General features: G+C 40.5%; 1 protein-coding gene across 4 annotated transcripts in view; it reads right to left on the minus strand.

The window, feature by feature from the left end:
* The window catches only part of cntnap5l (contactin associated protein family member 5 like), a 131,174-nt gene extending 114,697 nt beyond the window's left edge, over positions 1 to 16,477 (minus strand). For 2 of the 4 annotated variants that reach the window (XM_083557754.1, XM_083557753.1), the window contains exon 1: positions 7,492 to 7,619. In XM_083557754.1, coding sequence (XP_083413880.1) covers positions 7,492 to 7,523 — 32 coding nt within the window. In that variant the 5' untranslated portion in view covers positions 7,524 to 7,619. Of the gene's footprint in view, positions 1 to 7,491; positions 7,626 to 16,411 lie in introns of those variants that run through there. The other 2 variants (XM_083557756.1, XM_083557755.1) reach the window with 2 other exon arrangements.
* Between the last annotated feature and the right edge of the window lie 6,307 nt (positions 16,478 to 22,784).

Below are 22,784 nucleotides of genomic sequence, written 5' to 3' on the forward strand. Positions count from 1 at the left end.
GGAAATGCGTTTTTTAATATTGAATGATTTGACTTTTTTGCTTAATTAATAGACTCAGCAATTATAAACAGTTGTACATCCAATGTACATATTCCATATTGTAAATTAATATTTTACATTCCCAACACTTATTGTGCCTTACACACGTCCTGCACCAATATAACTTTTTTCCGAAAATAAATATAAATATTCCTAGTGTACTTGCTCACCAGCACATTTTTATTAAACACCGCCTTTATACTTATTTCTATTATTGCATTTTTATCTGCACTTGCCAATTAGCTACTCTTTTTGCACTTGTGGTAGATGCTAAACTGCATTTCGTTGCTGTGTACCTGTATTATGCAGTGACAAAGTTCTATCCATCCAACCATCCACATATCCATGCATCCACCCATCCATCAAGCAAACCAGCAAAGTATCCATCCAATTATCAAACCACCTATCCATCCATGCATCAATCCAATTATCAAACCATCAAAGTGTCTGTCCATCCAAATATCTATCCATCAAAGTATACAACCATTCATCCATCCAACAAAGTATCCATCCAAGTATCCAAAAATCCAAGTATCCATCAAAATATCCCTCCATCCAACTATCAACCCATCAAATTATACAACCATTCATCCATCCAAGTATCCAAAAATCCAAGTATCCCTCCATCCATTCCTCCAAATATCGATCGGTCCATCCATCCATCAGTCCATCAGTCCATCCATCCAGGATGCTATTGAACAAATGACCATTTTCCCACTCATGTGGACCTTAAGAGAAGTTTTTTTTAAAATAGATTTTTCCAAACTTTCCTGCCAATATGCGATTACAATGTCCAATCGGTACTGGGCGGATGCGTGATGGATATATATTAGACTTTCTTCATATGCTCTCATCATTCCAAGCATTTTGTGAATTGCCCTCACAGTGAGGTACTTTTAGTCCTGTACTGCAAACTCCGTTTCTATTTTATTGAGCTCACAATCAAAGACTCCCCTGCCTCTAATGTCATTATCCATAACGTCAAACACAAAGCCAAACAAAAGCCTCATTTTGTGCAGAGAGAAACCCCAAAGCACACGCGTATTATTCAAAATTTGCAGAGGAGACCCCGAGGCTCAGGGATGTAACTAAACCGTTTGATGTCTGATGCGTCTGTCTGACGAGACACAATATTTGCCTGCGTTTCGGTCACGTGCCGGGCGGCATTTGGGATACGCGGGAACCAGAGGTAATCAGGTGATGGCTCAATGTTTTTCAATTACTCTGTCCCAACATTGCTTACACCGAGATGCTTCCAGATACAGGCACCACTTTTTCCCTTTTTTGTGTGTGTACAGCCTGGAACAGATGGTGATATTCTTTGGGAATTGAAGGGAGGGGGTCGAGTGCATCAAAGTGTTCGAGTCGAGCAAAAATACTATAACGCACACAAGAAAGTAGTCCCTCGGTAGAACGGCATTAAGGCCCCTAACCCCAATAGCTGCTCAGTTTTATTAATGAGATTTTTTTTTTTTCCCCAATGCAAGTCGCACTGGATAAAATGTCATAAATGGTCACGTTCCATCCCAAAACTGTTAAGTTAGAGGCCCACGATGTTAGAAATGTCCCTGAAATTTTGTGCCAACAATTTGGAAAAGTGGGAAAAGTGAGGTGTACAAATACAAAATGGTGTGTATTGGCTGATCCGATTTGGATTTTCAAGCACAGAATTAACTTGGGTTTACATTTATAGCATTTTATCCAGTGCGACATTTAAAAGCAAAAAAAGAAAAGGTATACACGACTGAGCAGCTATGGGGTTAAGGGTCTTGCTTAAGGGCCCCAGGAGCTGCAGCTTGGTGTGGCTGGGATTTGAACTCCCGATCTTCGGCTCTAAAGTCCAACGTCTTCGTAATCCAGACGGACCAAACTGACAGGAGAGAGCAGGATCTTAAGCACCTTTGGATTCGATCTAACAAGCTTAACATTGATTTCCCAAGATCCTTCTTTTGATTGGAACAAGGGACACAAACCATGACAGCAACGTTCCGTCACACAGAATTCCACTTATCAGTATTTCGTTGTTAAAGATCGCTGTTAAATTTCCTACAATTCGAAAGAGCTTACATTTGTAACAGATTTCAGAGCATCTTCATTATCTTTTGTTCTGAAAAATTGATGGTTAAGGGCCTTGCGTGAGAGCCCAGCAATAGCAGATTTGGCAGTGCTGGAATTTAAACCCATGCCCTTCCGATCAGACGTGCGACATCTTCGCAAACGGTACATAAAATCCGTAAGGTGGGAAATCAAAGTGACCTCCAAGGCAACCATCAGTAAAACGCAGTTCTCTACACCGCACCTCCAGTGTCACGGCCGTAGAAAAGAAAGATAGATAGTCCCAGCTCTCACGTTAGCCCTTTTGCTACCGTCCTGGTCACTTAATGCTACCACTTGTCACTTGTGACGGAGTGCCTCGGCCGGAGGTGCGGCACGTTTGTGTCGCATCAGCACACCCCGGGATACGTTTAATGTTTGGCCGGATCTGCATTAGTTGACACCACATAGGCGGACATGACACGATGAAGACGGATGGATATGGATCGCAGAGACCTCAAGGGCGAGAGCTGAACGAGGAGCGTTCCTACGGCCCCGCCGCATTTATCCTCGGTTTCGGAAACCCGTCTTTGGCTCAGTGGAAGCAGGACTGATGAGGTGAGAAAAGATTATTGCGAGTACACATGGTAACCTCGTCGTCACTTTCGGGCTTCTTTTGTCTCCTCTCTGGGTGGACGCTTCAGTCCATCAATGGTCGACACCATCGTCTCAAATAAGAACAAACCAAGACAATGGCGATACTCAGGGTGCTTTCACATGGTATGAATGGTTGGGGCAATCGCAAGAAACCCAGGACAACACAAGGAGAACATTAAGATTGGACCAAGTCGAGTACTGTAGTTTGGATCTTGGTCCACATTGTTGACCATTTCAAAATGTTTGCTCCTGGTTATTTGTAGTGGTTTGTTAAAAGTGTGCATCAACTCAAAGGAGAAAAAATTACAAGGAAAAAATAAGACCGGGACGAATCTAGAGACAAAAGGTGCATTCTGGATTTTACTCTATTGGATGCAGTGTCCAAGACTGAAACGCTTTTCTATATATTTTTTCCAGTAATATGTATTGAATTCCTACAGTGAAAGGAAAAATTGTTTTCATTGGGTTTCTTGCTTTATGGCATTCGTTCGTGCTGTACAAGACTCCTGTCTGTGATGCAGCGCTTCGTTACACAGCAGCGGGCGGTTAGATTCCCGCACACGACCATGTGTCTTAATGCGTCTAATAGCCTAACATTTAAATTAGCCATGGAAGCTATTGCTCCAAGTCCGTGCCCGATGCCCCATCCGGCATCATTAGTGAAATGGGTCTAAAATAGCTCTGTAAGTGCATGAGGAAAAATGTCAGAAACTTGTTATTCACCTTAAACTATGGCTGCTGGCATTTTCTAAATTGTTCAAAATTTGCCATACAAGAGCTTATGGAACCATTTCAGCAGATTAACTGATAGTATTACAACCAGGAGATATTATATATCATTTTTTCTCTATTGAGCCAAAACCAACTCTTCACGAAGATGCAAATATGATCATTAACATCCGGTTTGCAATGTTGCACAATCCGTACCAAGACAGTAAAAATACAAGGTCACAAAAATTGAACTAATTTCAAAAGTTCTCCCTCCGTTGGATGGGGTAAAATATTCTGCTGGGTGAACCCCCATTTCTGATTCATGTCAAAGATGACCAGCCAACATTAAAGACTGACATTTTGAGATCAAACATATATATATAAAAAACTGATAACTTGACAAAGGAAAGTTATTTGAGACACAAGTGTCTGGAAAAAAAATGCTGTAAATGTAAACTTTGGGGGAAGAGAGTTCAAATCCCACCATCGCCAATAAGCTGCCACTTCCGAGGCTTTGATAAAGACCCTTGAACCTTAACTGGTCAGCTGTATGCATGAGATGATCGTCAGTCGCCCTGTGTATAAGAGCGTCTGCCGAATGGCGCAAACGTAAATGGTTTAGAGTTAGTGATCGAATCCCGGTATCACCAAGCTGCCACTTTTGGGCCCTTAAGCAAGGCCCTTGTTTTCCAGCTGTATTATGGCCGACCCTGCGCTCGAATCCCAGCTTCCCAACATCGCTGGGATATGCAAAGAAGTGTTTCACTGTGCTGTAATGTACATGTGACAAGTAACAAGCACCTTTAAATATGAAGTTACAGTGGTCTTCATACGAGTCGACAATTCAAACAAAGCTAAAACGTTAGCAATTACGGGAAATCAGGTTCATTAATTTCAGCGTTACAATCTCAGTATCTGGACAACATCTAGTGCAAATTTTATATTTGGACCAAACAGAACGTTTAAAAAAAAAAAAAAAGAAAAGAAAAAAACCCACCTATTCGATGAAAGCGATTGCAAGTTTTTAAATCAAAAGGCACAAATATGGGAGGAAAAAAACAAAAAAAACAATCCGACATTAGTTTCTCCGAAACGCAGATAAGCCTCTATGAAAAATGCATGGGCCTCGCTTCATTTTTCTAAGCAGCGGTGGACACTTCTGTGCACAAGCGTGAACATTTTGCAGGCTACGCTTTCCTTTTTTCTTCCTCGTGCATTCTCTGGTGGTAACGTATAACTCGGCTGGCAGATTCATAGAACGGCAGATCGAGTGAAAAATTGTGAAGATAAAAACGTGTTGAACTGCTTTGAGGAAAAAAATATATATGTATTGCAAAGTTTCGTTGAACATATTTGGATCAGAAAAAAATGATTTATATATAAATGCTTAGATGTGCTGTACTTTTGTTATCCAGAAAGTAATAATTTGTGATCAATATTTGATATGCAGATTGATTTCTCCTCGGCAAGCTGTTTCTCAAGCGTGTTTCCTCAGCACCGCTGCTACTACGTGAATATCGCAACACTATGGAGACCGAGGCGTGTCCTGAGAGTCGAATAGAACACGGATTAACATGGCGGTTTGAGGTAGAGCTGCTTTTTTTCTTTTTCACAACAAAGACAGGGTCCCAAAGGGTCACGCTTTAAAAGTCAGAAGGCACTTAAGTAAATTGATTATTTGCCGTCTGTCTGAAGAAATCTTATGCATCTGCTCATTGGGGGTTTCGGAGATGTACATCCGTAATATTTATATATGAAGCAGTTTTTCCCCATTTTCCTGCCAATTGCTAAATTAATTGAAACGCTACCTTGGACAGCGTCTCTGTAGAAAATATGGCCTCAACTCGTTCGAATAAAAAAACAGAGGGAAATTTGGCTTGGGAATCTTTTTTTTAATAATTTTTTATACAAGTTATTTTTCATAGATAGCCTTCAAGACATACCTCTGACACCTATAGAGCTGTTCACATGTCTCAGTAACTTGGAGTTGCCTTCTTTTCCTGGGAATCGACACCGCTACTGTCCCTGTTAGACTAACATAGGCATTATAGGCACCACTGCCTGGAAGGGTGCAAACCATCATTCTAGACCAACCAACAATCAAACTCAAATCTATCAAGACTCCTGTGCAAACCGGGGACCAAAACCAGCTAAACAAAATTACTCTCTTATTTGGGTCCTCCACAAATAATGCATTCTCTCACGGGTATGGCTTGGGGGTGTGATTTTCTGAGATATTGACAAATTCTATTTACAATCGCCCAAAGGGAAAGAACATGCAAACTCATTACAAAACCCACCATCTCCTATAATTAGTACTGGTGGCTAAGCATGCTTACGGACATCAACAGGTTCATCTAGTCCTGCTCCCACTGCATCTAATCCAAATTACCCAGAATCCATCTGGCAGGTAATCTTTTGCTTGGCAGTCCTCAATGCCTCATTTTTAGAAACGCCACCATGCCAAATATTCCAGTAAGTAAGTGTGTAACCAAACACCAACTGCTCACCGGAAAACCGAGACCGGGAGAACGTGGCGCCAGAAACTTGCATCGCACACGTACAATGAATTTACGAACAAAGTAATTGGGTGCAGGTTGGATCAAACAAGTCTGGTGAAAACTCACGCTCTCGGTACGAACACTTCAGAGGTGGTTCGGTCACAACCACAAGAACTAGCGAGGAATCTCCAGACTGCTCCTGGAACTGCAAACACGACCTCAAATTTCAGATCCTACTGTATGCAGACCTCAGAGCCTCCTACAGAACATGGCCACCATGAACTCCAGGTGCCAGAAAAAATATTTTGGCATGAAGTTTGTTTTCAAAACGCCATCTAAATGTGGACAAAAGCCCAAAACAAAGAGAAAACGAAACGTATTAGTGCGGACATGGGGTTTTTTGGTGATTGGGTGCCACCTCCGTCTTTTTGCAGTTCAGTTCATTTATCTCCATAGGAAAAGTACCTTCGCAGCATACTTTCTCAGACCTTTAACAATTCACAGTTGGCGTGCGTCTAAAAAGGAATTTCATTTAATGCTTGTACAGTTTCTTGAAAGAAATGACCAGTCTAACTGACCACCAGCTACCACTAGGGGAGGAAACATTCAAGAATTGAACTTCTCAGCGTATAAAAATCGCGTTGATCATTTTGAGTGTACGAACATCTGGGAACGATATCGTCGACCAGATGCTAACATTTCAAAAGTCTAAGATAAAGCGTGCCTATAACTGTTTGCACTGAAGTTAGCCTTACTCAACTCTTTTACTTTGTATACTGTATACACATGCTGTATACCAGGGGTCTCCAATCTTTTCCAGAAAGGGCCAGTGTGGGTGCAGGTTTTCATTACAACCAATCAATGGTCACACCTGATAGTCATTGAAAATGAAGATCATTAGGTTTGAACAGGTAGAATTTGGTGTGGACTTGCTTGGCTGGAATAAAAACCTGCACCCACACTGGCCCTTTCTGGAAAAGATTGGAGACCCCTGCTGTATACGGTAAAGTTTCTAGAAAAAGAAAAAGAAAATTAAATACATTCGCTTCATTACTGACCACCAGTCTTCAGCAATCACCCAAAAACGTTAGCTTTCAATAAAAATCCCATTAAACATGAATTTCTAACAAATCCATTCTCTGAGCTTAATGTCTGATATCTTGCAATTTCTTGATAAATTTTAGAAATTGGATCGAGATCATTTACTTATACAAAAGTGATTCATTCAGATCCTACATTTACTTAATAAAATTAACACCCAACCAATAAATAAATAAACAAACAGTTCCTTCAATGGTTTAAGGTTTGGTAAGGTGCCGAGCGCAATTTGCATAACACACTAAAGCTTTTCTCCGTACAAATAGGAAATGGCACTCCATCACTTCCCATTAACCGGATTAGGAGCGCACGGCGAACGCCTCTTGCGCTTAATGGCGGTAACAGAAGTTTTGTCAGCTGGTCCCCGGCGTTTAAACGCAGCTGCTGACACGCGGAAAAAAAAAAGACGACTTTGCGAGCGATAGATAAGGTTCAGAAAAAGACTGCCTACCGAGTTCGGCGCGAAGTTGCTTGCGGGACCATCTGTCTTCCCAGTCTCGCTTTCAATTCGCTTGGCGGTCCTGGGGCCTCGGCGACAATCCCACCGTAGCCATGATTGACAGGCGCACCGGGGACTTGAAAAGAATGCACACAAAACCACAAAAAGGGAATCGATAAGTCATCAGAGACATGGGGGAGACGTGCGGTGGGAGGGAAAGATAAAACGGTATAAGGAGGAAAAAAAAAAACAAGAAAATGAAGAACCAATGGACAGAGACAGTGAGGCAAAGTCAATCAAGAAAAGAAAACTAGGGCAGATCGAAAAAGAGAGAGGACACGATAGAGACCGTACATGACCTTTCAGGATGTGCCTCAAAAACGATACGCTACAGCAATGACGCCAAACGAGGTCTACGTACGCGGATTTATTTGCTCGTACGGTAATTCAAGACCGTTCCTAACGTACACTAATGAAGGAGGGCTCGAGTTTGAAACGGCTTCCTAGAGTTCCAACACAGTCATTACTTTTGTCTGACTGTAATGGAGTAAAAAGTATGGGAGCAGTTTGCATCATTCATGATCATTTGGACTCTGCTGTAAGAGATAAGCGAAATTGTGGATGTGGACCAATTATCTTCTGCGCTTCAGGTTTTTCAGAACCGTTCAGAAAAGTAAAAAAAAAAAAGTGTCCAAATGCCCAAGGGGGCCATTTTTAGCAGTGAGTTATTACCATGAGAAGATCTACTGTACTGTAGCTCCACAATGGCACACAATGGTCCCAGGTTTCATTATGTGTACATACATTAAAATGGCACACACTGGAAAGAATTTTAACATTAATATTAAAACAGATGTATATAAAAAAAGAAAAAATTTAAATAAAAACACGTCATATTTGCAAATTCATTAACAAACAAAGCAAAACAAGAACCCAAGGTGGTTTAGGTCACGTAATTTAGGTCGTCCCAAAGCTACGACGGTTCGACATACAATTTTGGTTGGGCGTCGCCGTTTTAAATAAATTTGCATACATGCATTATATCATCACACAGTAGAGTTCCTACATTACAGCATTACAGGACTGTAAATTGCTCCGTTTGGCTAAATTGTGTACTTTTGTAAACTATGTCCATGTCTGGACTTGCGATGAAATCATCAGAACACATCTCCATCCTAAAACTACCTGTAGAACAGTTTAGAATTTCACGCAGGGCTTCATTATTGCAATATAAGCTACATGGACCAGGGGCTTTCAGACACCACGGCTGGTATACGATTTTTGAACATCCCATTCCACATTTAGTTCATATTCGCTGCTATAGTGACCTTCACTCTTCTGGGAAGATGTTCCACCAGATTTTGTGAGAATTTGTGCTCATTCACCCAAGAGGATTTTAGTAGTGTCAGGTACTGATGTAGGTGAGGAGGCCTGGGGTGAAGCGTTAAGCGTTAATCGGATCTCCGACTCCAACCCACGTAAAGCATATCTTCGTGGAGCCGTTCCCTGCAACTCAACGGCTCCTTTGAACGGAAATAATCAAATAAATACCCCTTTTTTTCTGTCTGTGTAGGACAAAACAAGACGAACGGTCAGCGAGGTGACCCGCATTAGCAAGCATTAACGACGAGTCGATACACGAGCTAACGTTAGCTTAATCAACTGAGACGTATCGATCAGTTAAAACCCGGAAAGCATATCGAACATTCGAAACAGATTGTGCTTTTGTGTTCATTTAGGTTCAATTCATTCACTTAGCGAATGTTTTTTTTTTTTATACGTACGAAGCATCCAATCAGTGCTTGCAAGAGCGGTCCGGCTAAGTAGCGAAGCATCGAGGAAATACACAAAACATTTGGCACAGAGGTGTGAAAGAACGAGTCAAAGTAGAGATACCATACTGCAAAACTTCCTCAATTATCAGTTAAAAGTCGAACAAAAGTCTTGGAGCGGTTGAGCAGTACTCGAGAATTGGACTCTTCTTGAACGTAGACTCCGAAACACCTTAAAACAAAGTTAGTGAAAGGCCAAAAACAGTCGATTTGATCAACACAACGGAATAAAACAAAGCTGAAACAAGTCGACCAAAAAGACCTCGCAACAAGGGATCTTCAATTGACGAATGACAGCATAATGTCACACAGGAAAAAACGTTAGTATGGAATGGACAGATCAAGTTGACCGATTTTGATTAAGGAGAAAACGCTAATATTTCAAGCGGACCGATTAGCTGCACATCTCTGTTTCCGAAAAAGAAAAAAAAAGGCGATTTTTTTCATCCCGCTTCAAAAATTACCTTTTCTTTCTTTTTTTTTTTTTTTTTTTTTTAAATACACGAGGCCAAAGGTGCGAATGAGCCCCTCGTAGGAAGCAGATGCAGGTAACAGCGCATTGAGCCTTAATGACATCATCTGGTGCGTAAAACGTAACTCGTATGATCGTCAATTAAAACAGTGGAGTTTTAAAAAAATAAAAATAATACAAAAAAAATTAAAAAAATCTATTGCACTATAAATGTAGGTAAAAGTCAGAGGTCAGCAACAGTTTGTATTAGGAAATGCTGCATCGGGGCAACAAACAAACTACAGCAAATTTCAAACAATATTAAAGAAATTATTAAAAAAATATAAATGAGGCTTAAGACAGTTATAATTCTTACCAAATGCGTATATAGAAATCTTTACATGTGATGTATATATCAGCATGAGGCACGTTTTTATATCTTTTAATTTTCTGGCTACTTTCTATAGTTTTTAGCATCAAAAATTGTATGAGTAACAAATGACATACTGAGGATTCAAAACTAAAATGGTACACCGTATGGACAATTATTCAGATGCCAGTCGTTTGTGGTTTGTTGGAGGCACACGATTGTACAGGACGTCTTCGGTTGTGGTGGCATGAGCCGTTCAATTCATTTGAACTAGGAGATCCGAATCTGTTCGTATCTGAAGATCTCCAGTGGCCTGCTATAGCGCGCTCAACGAAATGTGAACGCTGACCGCAAAAAAAACGTCCAACATCTAGTGGAACATCCCAGAAGTGTGAGGTTTTAGGACTGCAAATGTAGGTTGGAAAGTTCAAATGTTTGTCTATTGATCCAAGATCCAAACATCTGCTATGAACAACCGGTTCAGAACTTCGCTAAACAACTAAACACATGCATTTATTGGCAAAAAGTCATTCGACACAGTTATTTTTAGGCTCTCGTGCTGTCGTTTCGAGCTGCGGTTTCCAAGGCAGCGTGCAGTTCCTCCAGTAAGACTAAAGGAAGCCGCAGTTAATTTCCTGTTATTTATCATCCTTTAGCTTTTAACTCGGCACACGATCCACAGCGTCGTCAGCCCAGGCTTGGCGGAGCGAGTCCGACATCAAAAGGAGAGAAGATTAAGTGAGCATTACTCGTGTTTCAATTCAACGTGTGTGTGTGTGTGTGTGTCCCTCCCACCCACCCCCCCAACCCATCTTTATCCAGCCATGGGAAAGTGCTTCGGTGCACTGTAATTGGTTCTTTTCTGAAGGTGAAAGGGGGGAGGTAATTGTTTTTTAGCTTGTCTAAAGATCCCTATTAGTCATTAATCTGCGTCTACTCTGCATATGCTAAGGAAAGGACATCTAACGTTCCTCTACGGAGGGTCTAATATTAGGTTTTGGAAGCATCTAATGAAAAAAGTCGTCAGCCTCTCACCGTTGAAGTTAAAGAAGTTACTTTTTACATTTTTTTATTCCAAATCAGTAAAGGGCTCAAGCCTGATGAAGACCATGATAAAACTTTGGTTCTGGGATGGAATTGAAAGGTTCTGAGATGACAAAGGAAGTGAAAGAATTGAGAAAGTGAAATTCCCTTTGATGATCTTCATCAGCTTTATTGTAATGTCTCTAAGAAGGAGCCAGAACCACCAGGCAAATGATTTCCCTTGCCTAAAACTTCAACTAATTCAATCACTGTAGTCTACATAATCAAGATCGTTTTATTCACAAGGGGAAATTATTATTTTTTTTTAACTCTCAATTTGGTCCTCAATTGCTCCTGGAGGACTTTTCATATAGATTTGGAACATGGCTGCAACGGTTTCTGACAGTAGAGCATTATTAAGATCAGTCCGGACAGACACTGATGCCAGGCGAGGAGGTGTGGGGGTACAATTGGCATTCAAGTTCATCTCGGTAAGGGTTGGAAGGTCAGGGCTCGGACCAATCAAGTTCTATTTCAGCTTTATAGTCTTTAAAGACATTACATTAAACCCAATATCATGACAAGGTTTTATTTCAATAAATGGAAAGAATTCAGGATATATATATATAAAAAAAAAAAAAAAAGTCTTAGCTTTAATTGATCTTTTTGCTTGATTAATACTATTGGATCTGCTGATTCGTGATCCTTATGCTGCAGGTACAATTTGCTCCTGAACGTTTTGTAGATCGTTTGCCGGATTTTTTATAGTCATTTTTTTATGGATTCGTATCAATCCTTCGTATTATGTAAATGTGAAACCTACAATTAAACTTCTCCAATATTCAAGACTGGAAACTTGGGAATAAATGAGAATATATATAGGAATAAATAAACCTGGGAATTGACAAAAGTGCAGAGTTGCCTATAACTGGCAACTAACATTTAGTTGGGGAAAAAAGAAAAGAAGAAAAAAAAAAAAACTTGCAGGATAATTTTGGATAAAACAACCAGATTTAATGCAATTTCAGTCAATTTCTACCTGCACATTCAATCAATTAGAAGCCACGCCCACTACATGCACTTTGCATTCCTCCATAACACATCTCACATTCTGCATGTAAAAAAAAAAATTAAAAAGATTTTGCTGGTTAGTAGGGGCTCCAACACTTATTTCTCCCAAATACAAACTATATCATTTTTTATATACAATATTTTTTTGGATATTCTCTCTTTTGGTTAAAATCAACCTACCATGAAAATCCTAGACTGTTCACATCACCGTAAAGGGGTACGTTTACAAAATCAGCAGTGGATCGAATCATAATTTCGCCCACTGTATACAAAGCAGTTCGTATCAAGTTTCCCAATTTTTTTTTATAGAATTCCCATAAATTTGTGGTACGTTTCCAACTTGGAACATTTTCAAAATTCCCCAGTGGAAGATCCAATGGAAAGTTTCTAGACATTTTCCACCCCTCTGCAACCCTAATTGTAACCCGGGGTTATACGCTAACAGACAAAAGTATCACAATACGAGGTTCTCCCCCAAACGTTCCCTTCGCTCGAAACCGTTCCACAGCATGACCACGCCGCTGTGCTCGAAGCCCGTCCTGCTCCATGAAGATACGTTTTCCATGGGTCAGGGTGAAACCGGTCCTTCTATAGAGCTCTAAACCCTACTGAACAACTTTGGGATGAACGTGAAAGCCGAAAATCACCCCAGGCCTCCCCACATCATGTCCTCCTACATCAGTACCTGACTGCGGCTGGAGGAGCACAAATCTCCAGAAGTAGACAATGAAATTGAACTTTATAGAATTGTAGAACAAAATCCACCCCCTGAGGAGCAACTTTGGCAAGGGAAAAAAAATTGCTTTCTGATGGTCCAGGGAAGAAACGAAGATAGGAACCAAACTTCATGTACCCACCAAAATTTTAATAATGAGTTGTTCCAAACATGAAGAATATTTTAAACACCGTAGTGTATGATTGAGAGTAACGCCCTTTCTAAGGTCTTATACAGTCAGTTGGAGATGTTCCACATCTTCCCAGAAGCACATTATAACAGAGACTATATGTGGAATGAAACGTTCCAAAAGCAATACCAATCTTCTGCTCAGGTGCCCACAAACTTGTCTCTACAGAATATAGTGCAGCTACAGATGGAATATTGACACATTTCAATCAACTCTCACCCCAGTGATCAAGAAGAGAGCATTACATGGATTATAATCCTGAATTGCTCATTTAGGATTTGCTCCCAAAAATCAATCAATCCGTTGTTGGCGTGCGGATCCAAGACCTTCTTACTGTATTTACAGTTGTGTAACAGAACGATGCACGAAATCCAAACTGCTCATTTCTAAGTGGATCACACCCCTCCCTAGTTGTGCTGTTGCCTCTGCACGTTGCGTTATATAAAGCCTTTTGTCTCTTTTCCACCTACACACATTAACGAAAAACAAAATCAGACAAGCTTTTTTTTTTCCCTCTTCTCACCATAGATTTCTGCAAGCTTGTCAACTCTTGTGCATTGCTGTAATGGAGAGTAGTGTAACTGTACACACACACACACACAATGGCTAACTGTAAAAGCCCAACACAAGATCGATTGTGTTTTAATAGGGGAGGAGACAGACCTCTCTGGATCCATACGTGAGCCCATAATAAAGGCAATCGCTTGATTACTCTTCGACTGACATAATAAATAAAGAAATCAATTTTTTCAATTAAACAACACAAGTTTATAAGGTCCAGACCATTTCAGTCGATCGGCTCCTCGGAAAAGCTTCTTGAGCCGAGGTCATGTACAGGGTGGGTAAAGGTGATTTTAGACACCCCCCCAATGGATATGCCGCTTTTAACCCCCTCTTCAGGAGATCTTGCGACAAATTCAAGCCATGGGTTAGACTCGAACTTGAGACCACACCTGTGGTATATGTGACGATTTTTTGAATAGAATTTCATTTTCCATTGAAGATCTACTTTACATGAGTTGTACTGAAAGATCATACTTCAGTGGCCTGCTACAGAGCTCTGAAATCTCTCGACCATTTGTGGGAACCACGGATTGCAATGCCGACTGCACCCCAGGCCTTCTTACCCCCTCTGGCTGAATGAACCTCGACCTGCACATTCCAAAAATCTAGTGGACCGCTATTGCAGAAGAGTTGGAACAGGAAATGTGGGGGGAAAAAAAATGTTCAAAGAGCAAACCAATCTTATTGTAGCCCATACAGTGTAAATAGGTTCCCAGAAATGAAAAATCCCCCAATGAATACTTGACATGAAATAACCCTATTTCCTCGGGCCTATTGCAAGTCACAAAATGAATCGACCCCTGCGAAGATACTTGACATTATATAGCAGCATGAACAAGCTATAGATATACCCCTATACCAAACTATAGATATACCACTATACCAAGCTTCCTATATCTAAAATACCCCAGGGATCGGGGTATATCTAAATGACTCGTACATTGCCTGAGAACCTTCAACATAGCTTTGTAAAGGGAAAGAATAAGGCAGATCTACTAGCTTTTCTTTACAACTCCGGCAATCAAGGTCCTGGATATATTCATCCAGTTCAGTGACATTTTAGACCAACATAGAGGGCAATTGCTAGTCATATACTCGCTCGTTTTCTTAGGCACCAGTACCAGATTTGTACAGTTTTTGGAATCAGCTGCCTGGTCCCTAAAAGAACCAACTGAAATGCAGCCCAAAAACAGCGTTACACAAGCGCCACGAGATGAGCACGCCAACTGATCTGGATGAGAAGTTTCAATCGAAAAGATTTCTCTTACAGGTTGTGAAGGATGAACACTGGAGTCCATGTGTCTGCACTTCTAATTTAGCCCTCAACGAGCCAGAAGATAATGTGCTAATGCTTATGGCTTGTACCCGTCTTGACAATGCTTGTTGGCACAATGGCATATTGCCAATCCTGCCTGTTCTTTCCTCCAGCCCTGGTAAACATCCACCCTACTGCCCTCAGCTGGAAATTTCCACTTGGCTGGAGTAGATGCCCAGGCCTGAAAAGCATCAGACATTTAAAAAAAAGACAAGTGTATACCAGTTTGTCTGTTCTGGGGTTAGAATTTGATGCCCGTTGCCTCATCTTATCACAGAGCTGTAATAAAAACAGCGGCAGGCGCCAATGGCGAGAGATTCGAGATCTTTTTATAGGAACGTGAAACATGCAGTGAAAACCGGCGCATTTGCTTGGTTCGTTTCAACTTCACGGAAATAGCTCGATATCAGGAGCCAATATGTTTGGAAGATAATGTTCATAACATATCCAATGTGACTCAGTGCAGAACAACGTGCAAGGACAAGAACGTTTTTTTTTTTTTTTTTTACCAATTCAAATTACACAAAAACAATGCAGGTCCACATGTGCAATAAGTGCTGGGTTTGGATTTGAATCCACCCACACACACTTTGAGAACTAGAAATGTTCTAGACGAGACAAACAACAGATCCTATCATTTCAGTGAGTAGATGATAAAAAGGATATGGATGAATATATTGGGACCTGACACTCATTTCCAGCAATGTGTGGCTTCTCTAAAAATTGTTACCACAAAATCGGAGGTATACATTTGAATAGTAGATCAATGGATGAACTTGCATTCAAATTTTTCCTTTATTCGAACTGACACCACAAGGCCTTGGTACACAAACATATACAGAATTATATGATTTACAAGGTTTGGAGTGGAAGATCTTTAATGGTCTACAAATAGAGTTTCAGCCCTAACACTATTGAACACCTCGAGCTGAATGGGAATGCTGACTGCACAAACACACTTTCAGTTATAGAGTATATAGCTAGAAATTGAAACGTGCATTAGATGGGACAAACAGCTTATCTCAGTGGGCAGATAATGAGAAGCCGATGTAGAAGATCGATGTAACCCAAGTCATGGACAAGAGTGTTGGAACACCTGAACTTTCCTGCCATATGTGGTTCATTTCCAAACACAAAGCTGAAGGCACAGAGTTGTTTGTGTCTTTGGATAGGAGATAATCATTTAAATTTTCCACTTCAAGTTTTCAATGATATGATACATTGCAATTCCTTTTAAACAAGTAAAACTGAGGCATTGGGAAAACAGAAATGAGGTTTTCAGAGTATTTGCATCAATGCCTGGTTTGAAAACAAGGACCCACAGAGGATAGTGAGATGATGATTGGGGTCTCTGCCTTCAATCATGGACATTTACAAAAGAAAAGAAAAAAAACCACATACCTTTCCCATCTGTAAGATCAGAAGTGTAACGTGACTAGAATGTGCCAAACACAATGAACTCTCAGAGGGGGGGGCTTAATGGCTAATTACAAACAGCTGTAAAGAACAGACTGCCAAGGTTTTTAAATTAGCAGGCCACACCTTGATCAGCACAGGTGGCTTATGGGATAATGGGTGTGTCTTCGGTTCCTGTTTGTCTCTACAGAGATCATAAACCTTTTGCCACCATAGTTAATGAGATGATTGTGGTTTGAAATACGGACTCAAAAATCCACATTAAATGCATGAGATGGTTGTGGTTTGGAATAATGACTCAAAAATCCACATTAAGTGCATGAGATGTTTGTGGTTTTAAATATAAAGGCAAAAGCTACATTAAGTGCATGAGATGGTTGTGGTTTGGAATATGGACTCAAAAATCCACATTTAGTGCATGAGATGGTTGGGGTTTGAAATATGGACTCAAAAATCCACATTTGGTGCATGCGATGGCTGGGGTTTGAAATATGGACTCAAAAATCCACATTTTGGTGCACAAGATGTTTGTGGTTTTAAATATAAAGGCAAAATGCCATATTTAGTGCATGAGATGGTTAGGGTTTGGAATATGGAGGCGAAAAACCACACATTTAGTGCACAAAGTGGTTGTGGTTTGAAATATAAAGGCAGAAAGTCAGTTTTTAATCAGTCTGTAGTTTTACTGAGTATCAAAGATATAAGCAACTTTTACTCTCAACTCAACTCCTTTCATGCTTCAATAGACGTATCTCTACTTTTAATCAAGTATAATTTTCAGGAACTTTTTGCACCTCTGTGCATGAGGCACACGATCCTGAACCTTCTAAAGAGGTCTTAAACACCTGTATTGCTCCATAGGTGCATCTTAAAACATGAAAAGTGTTTCATAAGCATTTTCAAGCAAAACATATTCCAACTTTATTCTTCTCTATTATTGTCTGGCTCTGGCTAAAACACAAAATATTCTATTTTCTAAATTTTTTTGTATTATTATTATTATTATTCAAACCTCGACACAGCCCACGTATGCGCTCTGTGTTGGCGGTGGAAGCATCTCACGGATTCAATAACGTTTGAAGTGAGCTCTTAGGCCCCGGTGGGAAACCGTGTTTTCTGTAGACCAAACATGCAACAGCTGTAAAATCCAGTCCCTCTGATTCTCTTTCTCACTGCGCGCCATTACGGATGGATGACTCGCTCAAGGGAGTTGTAGAAATGGGTGTGGGAAAGAATATTGTGTGCATGGTTTGTGTGGAAGCCTGGCAGACCTACCCACAGATCATCCCCACTATCGGCAGAATGCGTCCCGTTGCACTGGTATCCCTCCAGGGCTTTCACTCATCCCTATCTCTCCATCTTACACATTCACATTGATCTAAATTGACAGGTCAGCTTCTTCTCTGCCTCCTTCACTCACTCACATTGATGAGACCCCTACTGTATGCTTCCTTCTGTGTAAAGATAAAAACCTGCAGCTCTCTTCATTATACAAATTCTTACCTTTTGCAGGTTTTTTTAACCAGTTGCAGCATATTTAGGCTTAAAATAGAACATGCAGTTTGTCTATTTGTTTTAACATGTGAGCGGCAGCAGTAGTCCTCCGGCGAGAATAAAATGAGATAGATGAAAACAGAACCCACCTGATGAACTGCAGTTCACAGAGACCTTCACCCTTTAAGGTTTTATGTTTTCAGACAGAAAAGATAGAAAAGTGATCCTCAAATATAAATTACAACATAGTGAGATTCTTTCTTCCCATATCGCAGCGATGTTATTAAGCTGGGGTCAGACATGATACAGTGCCCCTGGAGCACAAAGGGTTAAGGGCCTTTATTAAGAGCCCCAAGAGCAGCAGCTTGGTGATACCAGAGCTTGAACCCCTGACCTTCTGATGAGTAACCCAGTCCCTTAACCACTGAGCTTCCACCTACTCTATTGAGCTACCACCTCCCCAGACAAAGCAACAGAGATAGATAGATAGATAGATAGATAGATAGATAGATAGATAGATAGATAGATAGATAGATAGATAGATAGATAGATAGATAGATAGATAGATAGATAGATAGATAGACAGACAGACAGACAGACACAGGCAAACAAGCAGACATGCAAGTAAACAGACAGACAACAGACAAATCAACTTGAGACAAATCAACAGACAAACAGACAAAAAGATCAGAAAATTGATTTGTTGCCACTTTGCACCAGGTGGATATTCACCATCTACGCTGTGGATAAAATTCATGGTCGATGTTTGAATTTTAAATCATTTCGTTTTCTACTGTATCCGCCGCATTGTAATGGTGATTTTCACGAAGGAAAAAACAAAGAAAAAAACAGGTGAGCTGACTCAGTAGCACATGTTGACAAAAATGTACATAATAACGAGAGAAAAGAAAAAATCAATGTACAGGTGGATGAATATGTACATTACACGTGTACTGTGGACACGGGCATGTGGTGTCGTCCACAATGCCATGTTTTCACCCGCGTTTAATGGCTTGTTTTGATTTTTTGTCTGAGCATTCATTAGGGAAAAAAGGGGCAGTAGTATGGCTGCCATAACAAGCTTTTGCCAAGAGCATGCTTTCCGTCTCGATGGCTGTAATGGGCACTGTTAGAAGCTGGCTGGCTTCTCGGTGCTAACGGGGGATCATCGACGCTTATAATGACTACCCGGGCCGTGCTCATCTCACACACTCTGGCGATCCTGTTGGCGCGAGCACACAAGATTGAAACGGTCAATTAGGAGTTTGCCCACGAAGCTCCATTACTGTCTAGCGCACTGTCATCAGCATTCATTAAGACACCCGTGTCACTCAGAACAGCCAATTACAAAGCGCCCCATGGACCCTGTTTAGCTCAGTGGGAGACTTTTTGCTCTCCAGAAAGGGTCCTTGAAAGAGAAGTGGCTCGCTTTCTCACCGGGTATTATGAAGCGATAATCAGGTAGACTGACATTCCACAAAATGTAGTATTAAACCATGAACATACCAAGCAATAGAATTCCTAACTATCCTTTTCTATCTTCCTTCCATCTGCAACAGTTGCTAAAACCTCTATTTCCAACCTCCTTACCTGCACTATACAAAGGGTGGAGGGGAACACTGAGAGCTGAAGCAACCAAGAATACACAAATCGCTTTGTCATGTTCTTTAAAGCAAGCACCTTCCATTTAATCCACCCAAGATGTCCGAGGCTTGTTCTGGCAACGAATACAGAGCTGGCGGTCGTAACCAATCAGACCGGAAACTTAATTCTCAATCGCCACCATCACATTTAGCCTTTTATTTTTTTTTGTCATTTTACGCCAAGCAGACGTTCCGAGACAGTGCTCTAGAAATGTAATTACATGCTTTTATAGGGATATATAATCCCAGCACTCTCATTTCCCCCAGGCATATTTTGACCTTATGATAAAAAATAAATTCTGTGTCGAATTCACCCGAAGGCACGGTATCCACAGCAAAAAAAAAAATTAAATAATGGTGCACACAAACTTCGCCTGCTGCTCTCCTTTGGAACCGAATCAAGCTTTAATCATTTAGTTGGCCAGAAAATGCCCCCCTCAAAGCTGCTCAGTTGGAAGTCAATTATGTCACTGCATCAAGAGGGCAGCGTCGATTAAAAAAACAAAACAAAAAACAAAGGCGAAGGAGCTGATATCAGCTAACGGGACTTATGATTACTAGCGGTGTCCTGTCCTGACTGCTTGCTGTGGACGCTAATGCTGGCTGCCATCTATTATTGGGTGTTTATCTGTTTACCAGGAAGATAGTAATAATAAAGAAAGGTGTTCGATTCTCTTAGTTAGTCAGAAAGAAAGCCGGTCGGGTTTTATGATGACTTGGAATGCTAATTCGATCGGTTAAAACAGAGCAGGTTATTGTTAGGCGATTTTTTAATCGTTGATTGTTTTTCTAAAAATGTTGCCCCCATTCAGATTTACTCTCATTGCACCAATGGCAGAATAATTAAGAAACATTGTTGCCTGACCACAAGATGGCACTTCCTGATTAGCCGCTCACGCGTTAGCGCGTTCTAATAGAATGGAATGTAGAAATAGCATCAAAGTTAAGAGACGATAACAAGCCAACGGGTCCACCTTGCTAATTCTATTAGCAATCCTATTAGCATAGTATTTTTTTGTATATGCTAAGAAGAGCTTCATCTGTTTCACATTTTTTTTACAACCATGTTGACCATTTTATTAAAGGCATTGGCCAATAAAAATACAACAATCCTTAACGTTTTTTTCAAATTACCAACAAAGAGAATCAGACATGTCGTTGTGTATACCTGAACATAATTGAAGACTTTTAATTGATTAGAGATAATAAGTGAACCATTCCACTTTGAGTTGGCTGTTACAGTAATCTCCACTCTTCTGGGAAGATGTTCCCAAAGGTGTTAGTAAAGTCAGGTACTGATGTAGGTGAGGTGAGGAGGCCTGGAGTGCAATCAACATTCACATTCATCCCAGTAGGGTTAGGGTCTTCAGCAGGAGATCTTCCTTTCCAAACCATGTAAAGAATATCTCCATGGATTTATGCAAATTTGAAGTAAAAAGTCCATGCTCCTAGATTTAAATACAAATGTGTGCCTCCGATTTTGTGGGAACGATTTGGAAGAAGCACAAATGGCTGTCCAAATACTTTAGTGTTTTTTTCCTTTGAATTTAAAGTGCATTTAATGTTTGTTTGAAGGAAATCGAGTTCATAATGATGAAGCGATCGAGGCGGATTATCGTCATGAAACGACAACGTATTCCTGCATTTCATACCATATGGCGTTTTTTAGATTTCAATCTTTAGCACTTTGTGTGTGTGTGTGTGGGGTGTGTGTTGTTTTTTTACTCAGCTGAAGCATTTGTTAACTCGTTCCATCACTATTTACTTCACACGAAGGCTGTGACAAGCTCCCACACTTCAGCTGCACCCACAGGGACAATGTGTTTTCACCACTTAAACTCCCATTTAAACAAGCTGCAACAAATGCCGAAGGCTTCCTGTTTATGCTCGGCGTACGTTCTGTAAAACTTTCCACATTCATATTCTTCAACATATACAACTGTTAGTTTTTGCTGTACGCTTCAGGCCGTTCGCCGTCTGTATTCTGAGGTAAAATTTTGCAAGATTGGACTGGAAGTGTCGCTCTGTTCACTTGAGAATTTGCCCTGGTATTCAAGCAGCAGTCCGGTCCTCATAAACATCGTCACGAACACTCGTGACCCAGTTTCATTGGCGGACAAACATGGCCATATGTACTATTGAATTGTGTAGCCTTGTAACTTAGATTTGATTTGTTGCTTAAAGCAAACCATAAATTGACAAATGAATAAGAAAATGTTCAAGTTTTGAGACATTGGTTGCAACCTCTATTCTGTTTCAATGCCTCTATTTGGCACCTTTTATAGTTTAAAACGTTCTAATTTTGGTTTTGGAGCTTGTAGATTATTTTATTTTTTTTAATGAATAAGTCATCATCTTGATATACCCCAAATAAATATTCCTTTCAGGTAGCGATAAGAAGATCGGATCATTTTAGTAACTTGGTTCGTTCGAATCTCGTTCATCAAAATGAACAAATCTTTTTTCGAGTCATTTAGTTAATTTCGTTCCTCCAATCACCTCCATAGTGTCTATGGGACTCGACTGACCAAAGGACGAACTGCTCGGACCAGAGGACTCGTGAGACGAACTACTCGTGATGCACTGCATAGCGTCTATGGGAGTCACGTGATTAAAGAACGAACGACTCGGACCAAAAGAGTTGAGAGATTAACTCAAATCTGTAAAAAAAAATGAACGAATCGCTGTTTGAGGTGACTCGTTCTTCTGAGTAGCATCAAAGACTCGTTGATAATGAGTCAGTACTTTCAGGAAGAAGGACATTAAAAATTTTTCTCCTGTGATTTGAATTTCATAATGAACGATGTTCAACGATGCTCCATTTGCATTGTAAATGTAATTCTCTAGTCAGCTTCGAGTGATCCCTCAAATACGGCATTCCAAAGTCTGTCTATTCATCTTTTACGTTGGATAGCATGGCACATCACTCATCACTGGTACCGCTAATCAAATTAAAGTGCAATATGCTGTACTCTACATGGGCGTAAATATTGATACACCTGACCTTTTTCATCCGTGTGGTTTTTCGCTAAACTTTTACCACAACTTTCGAAAAAAAAATTTCACCTGACCTTGGGAACCCAAACGTGTTTCATCAAGAGGACCAAAGTGCACAAAGCCAGCTACATAAAGATATGATTTACATGGGTTGAAATGGAAGATCTCCTGCTATAGAGCTCCAACCCTATAGAACATCAGTACCTGACTTTATTAACACCTTT

Source organism: Silurus aristotelis, assembly GCF_946808225.1.
Source record: "Silurus aristotelis genome assembly, chromosome: 13".
NCBI classification, from domain to species: domain Eukaryota; kingdom Metazoa; phylum Chordata; class Actinopteri; order Siluriformes; family Siluridae; genus Silurus; species Silurus aristotelis.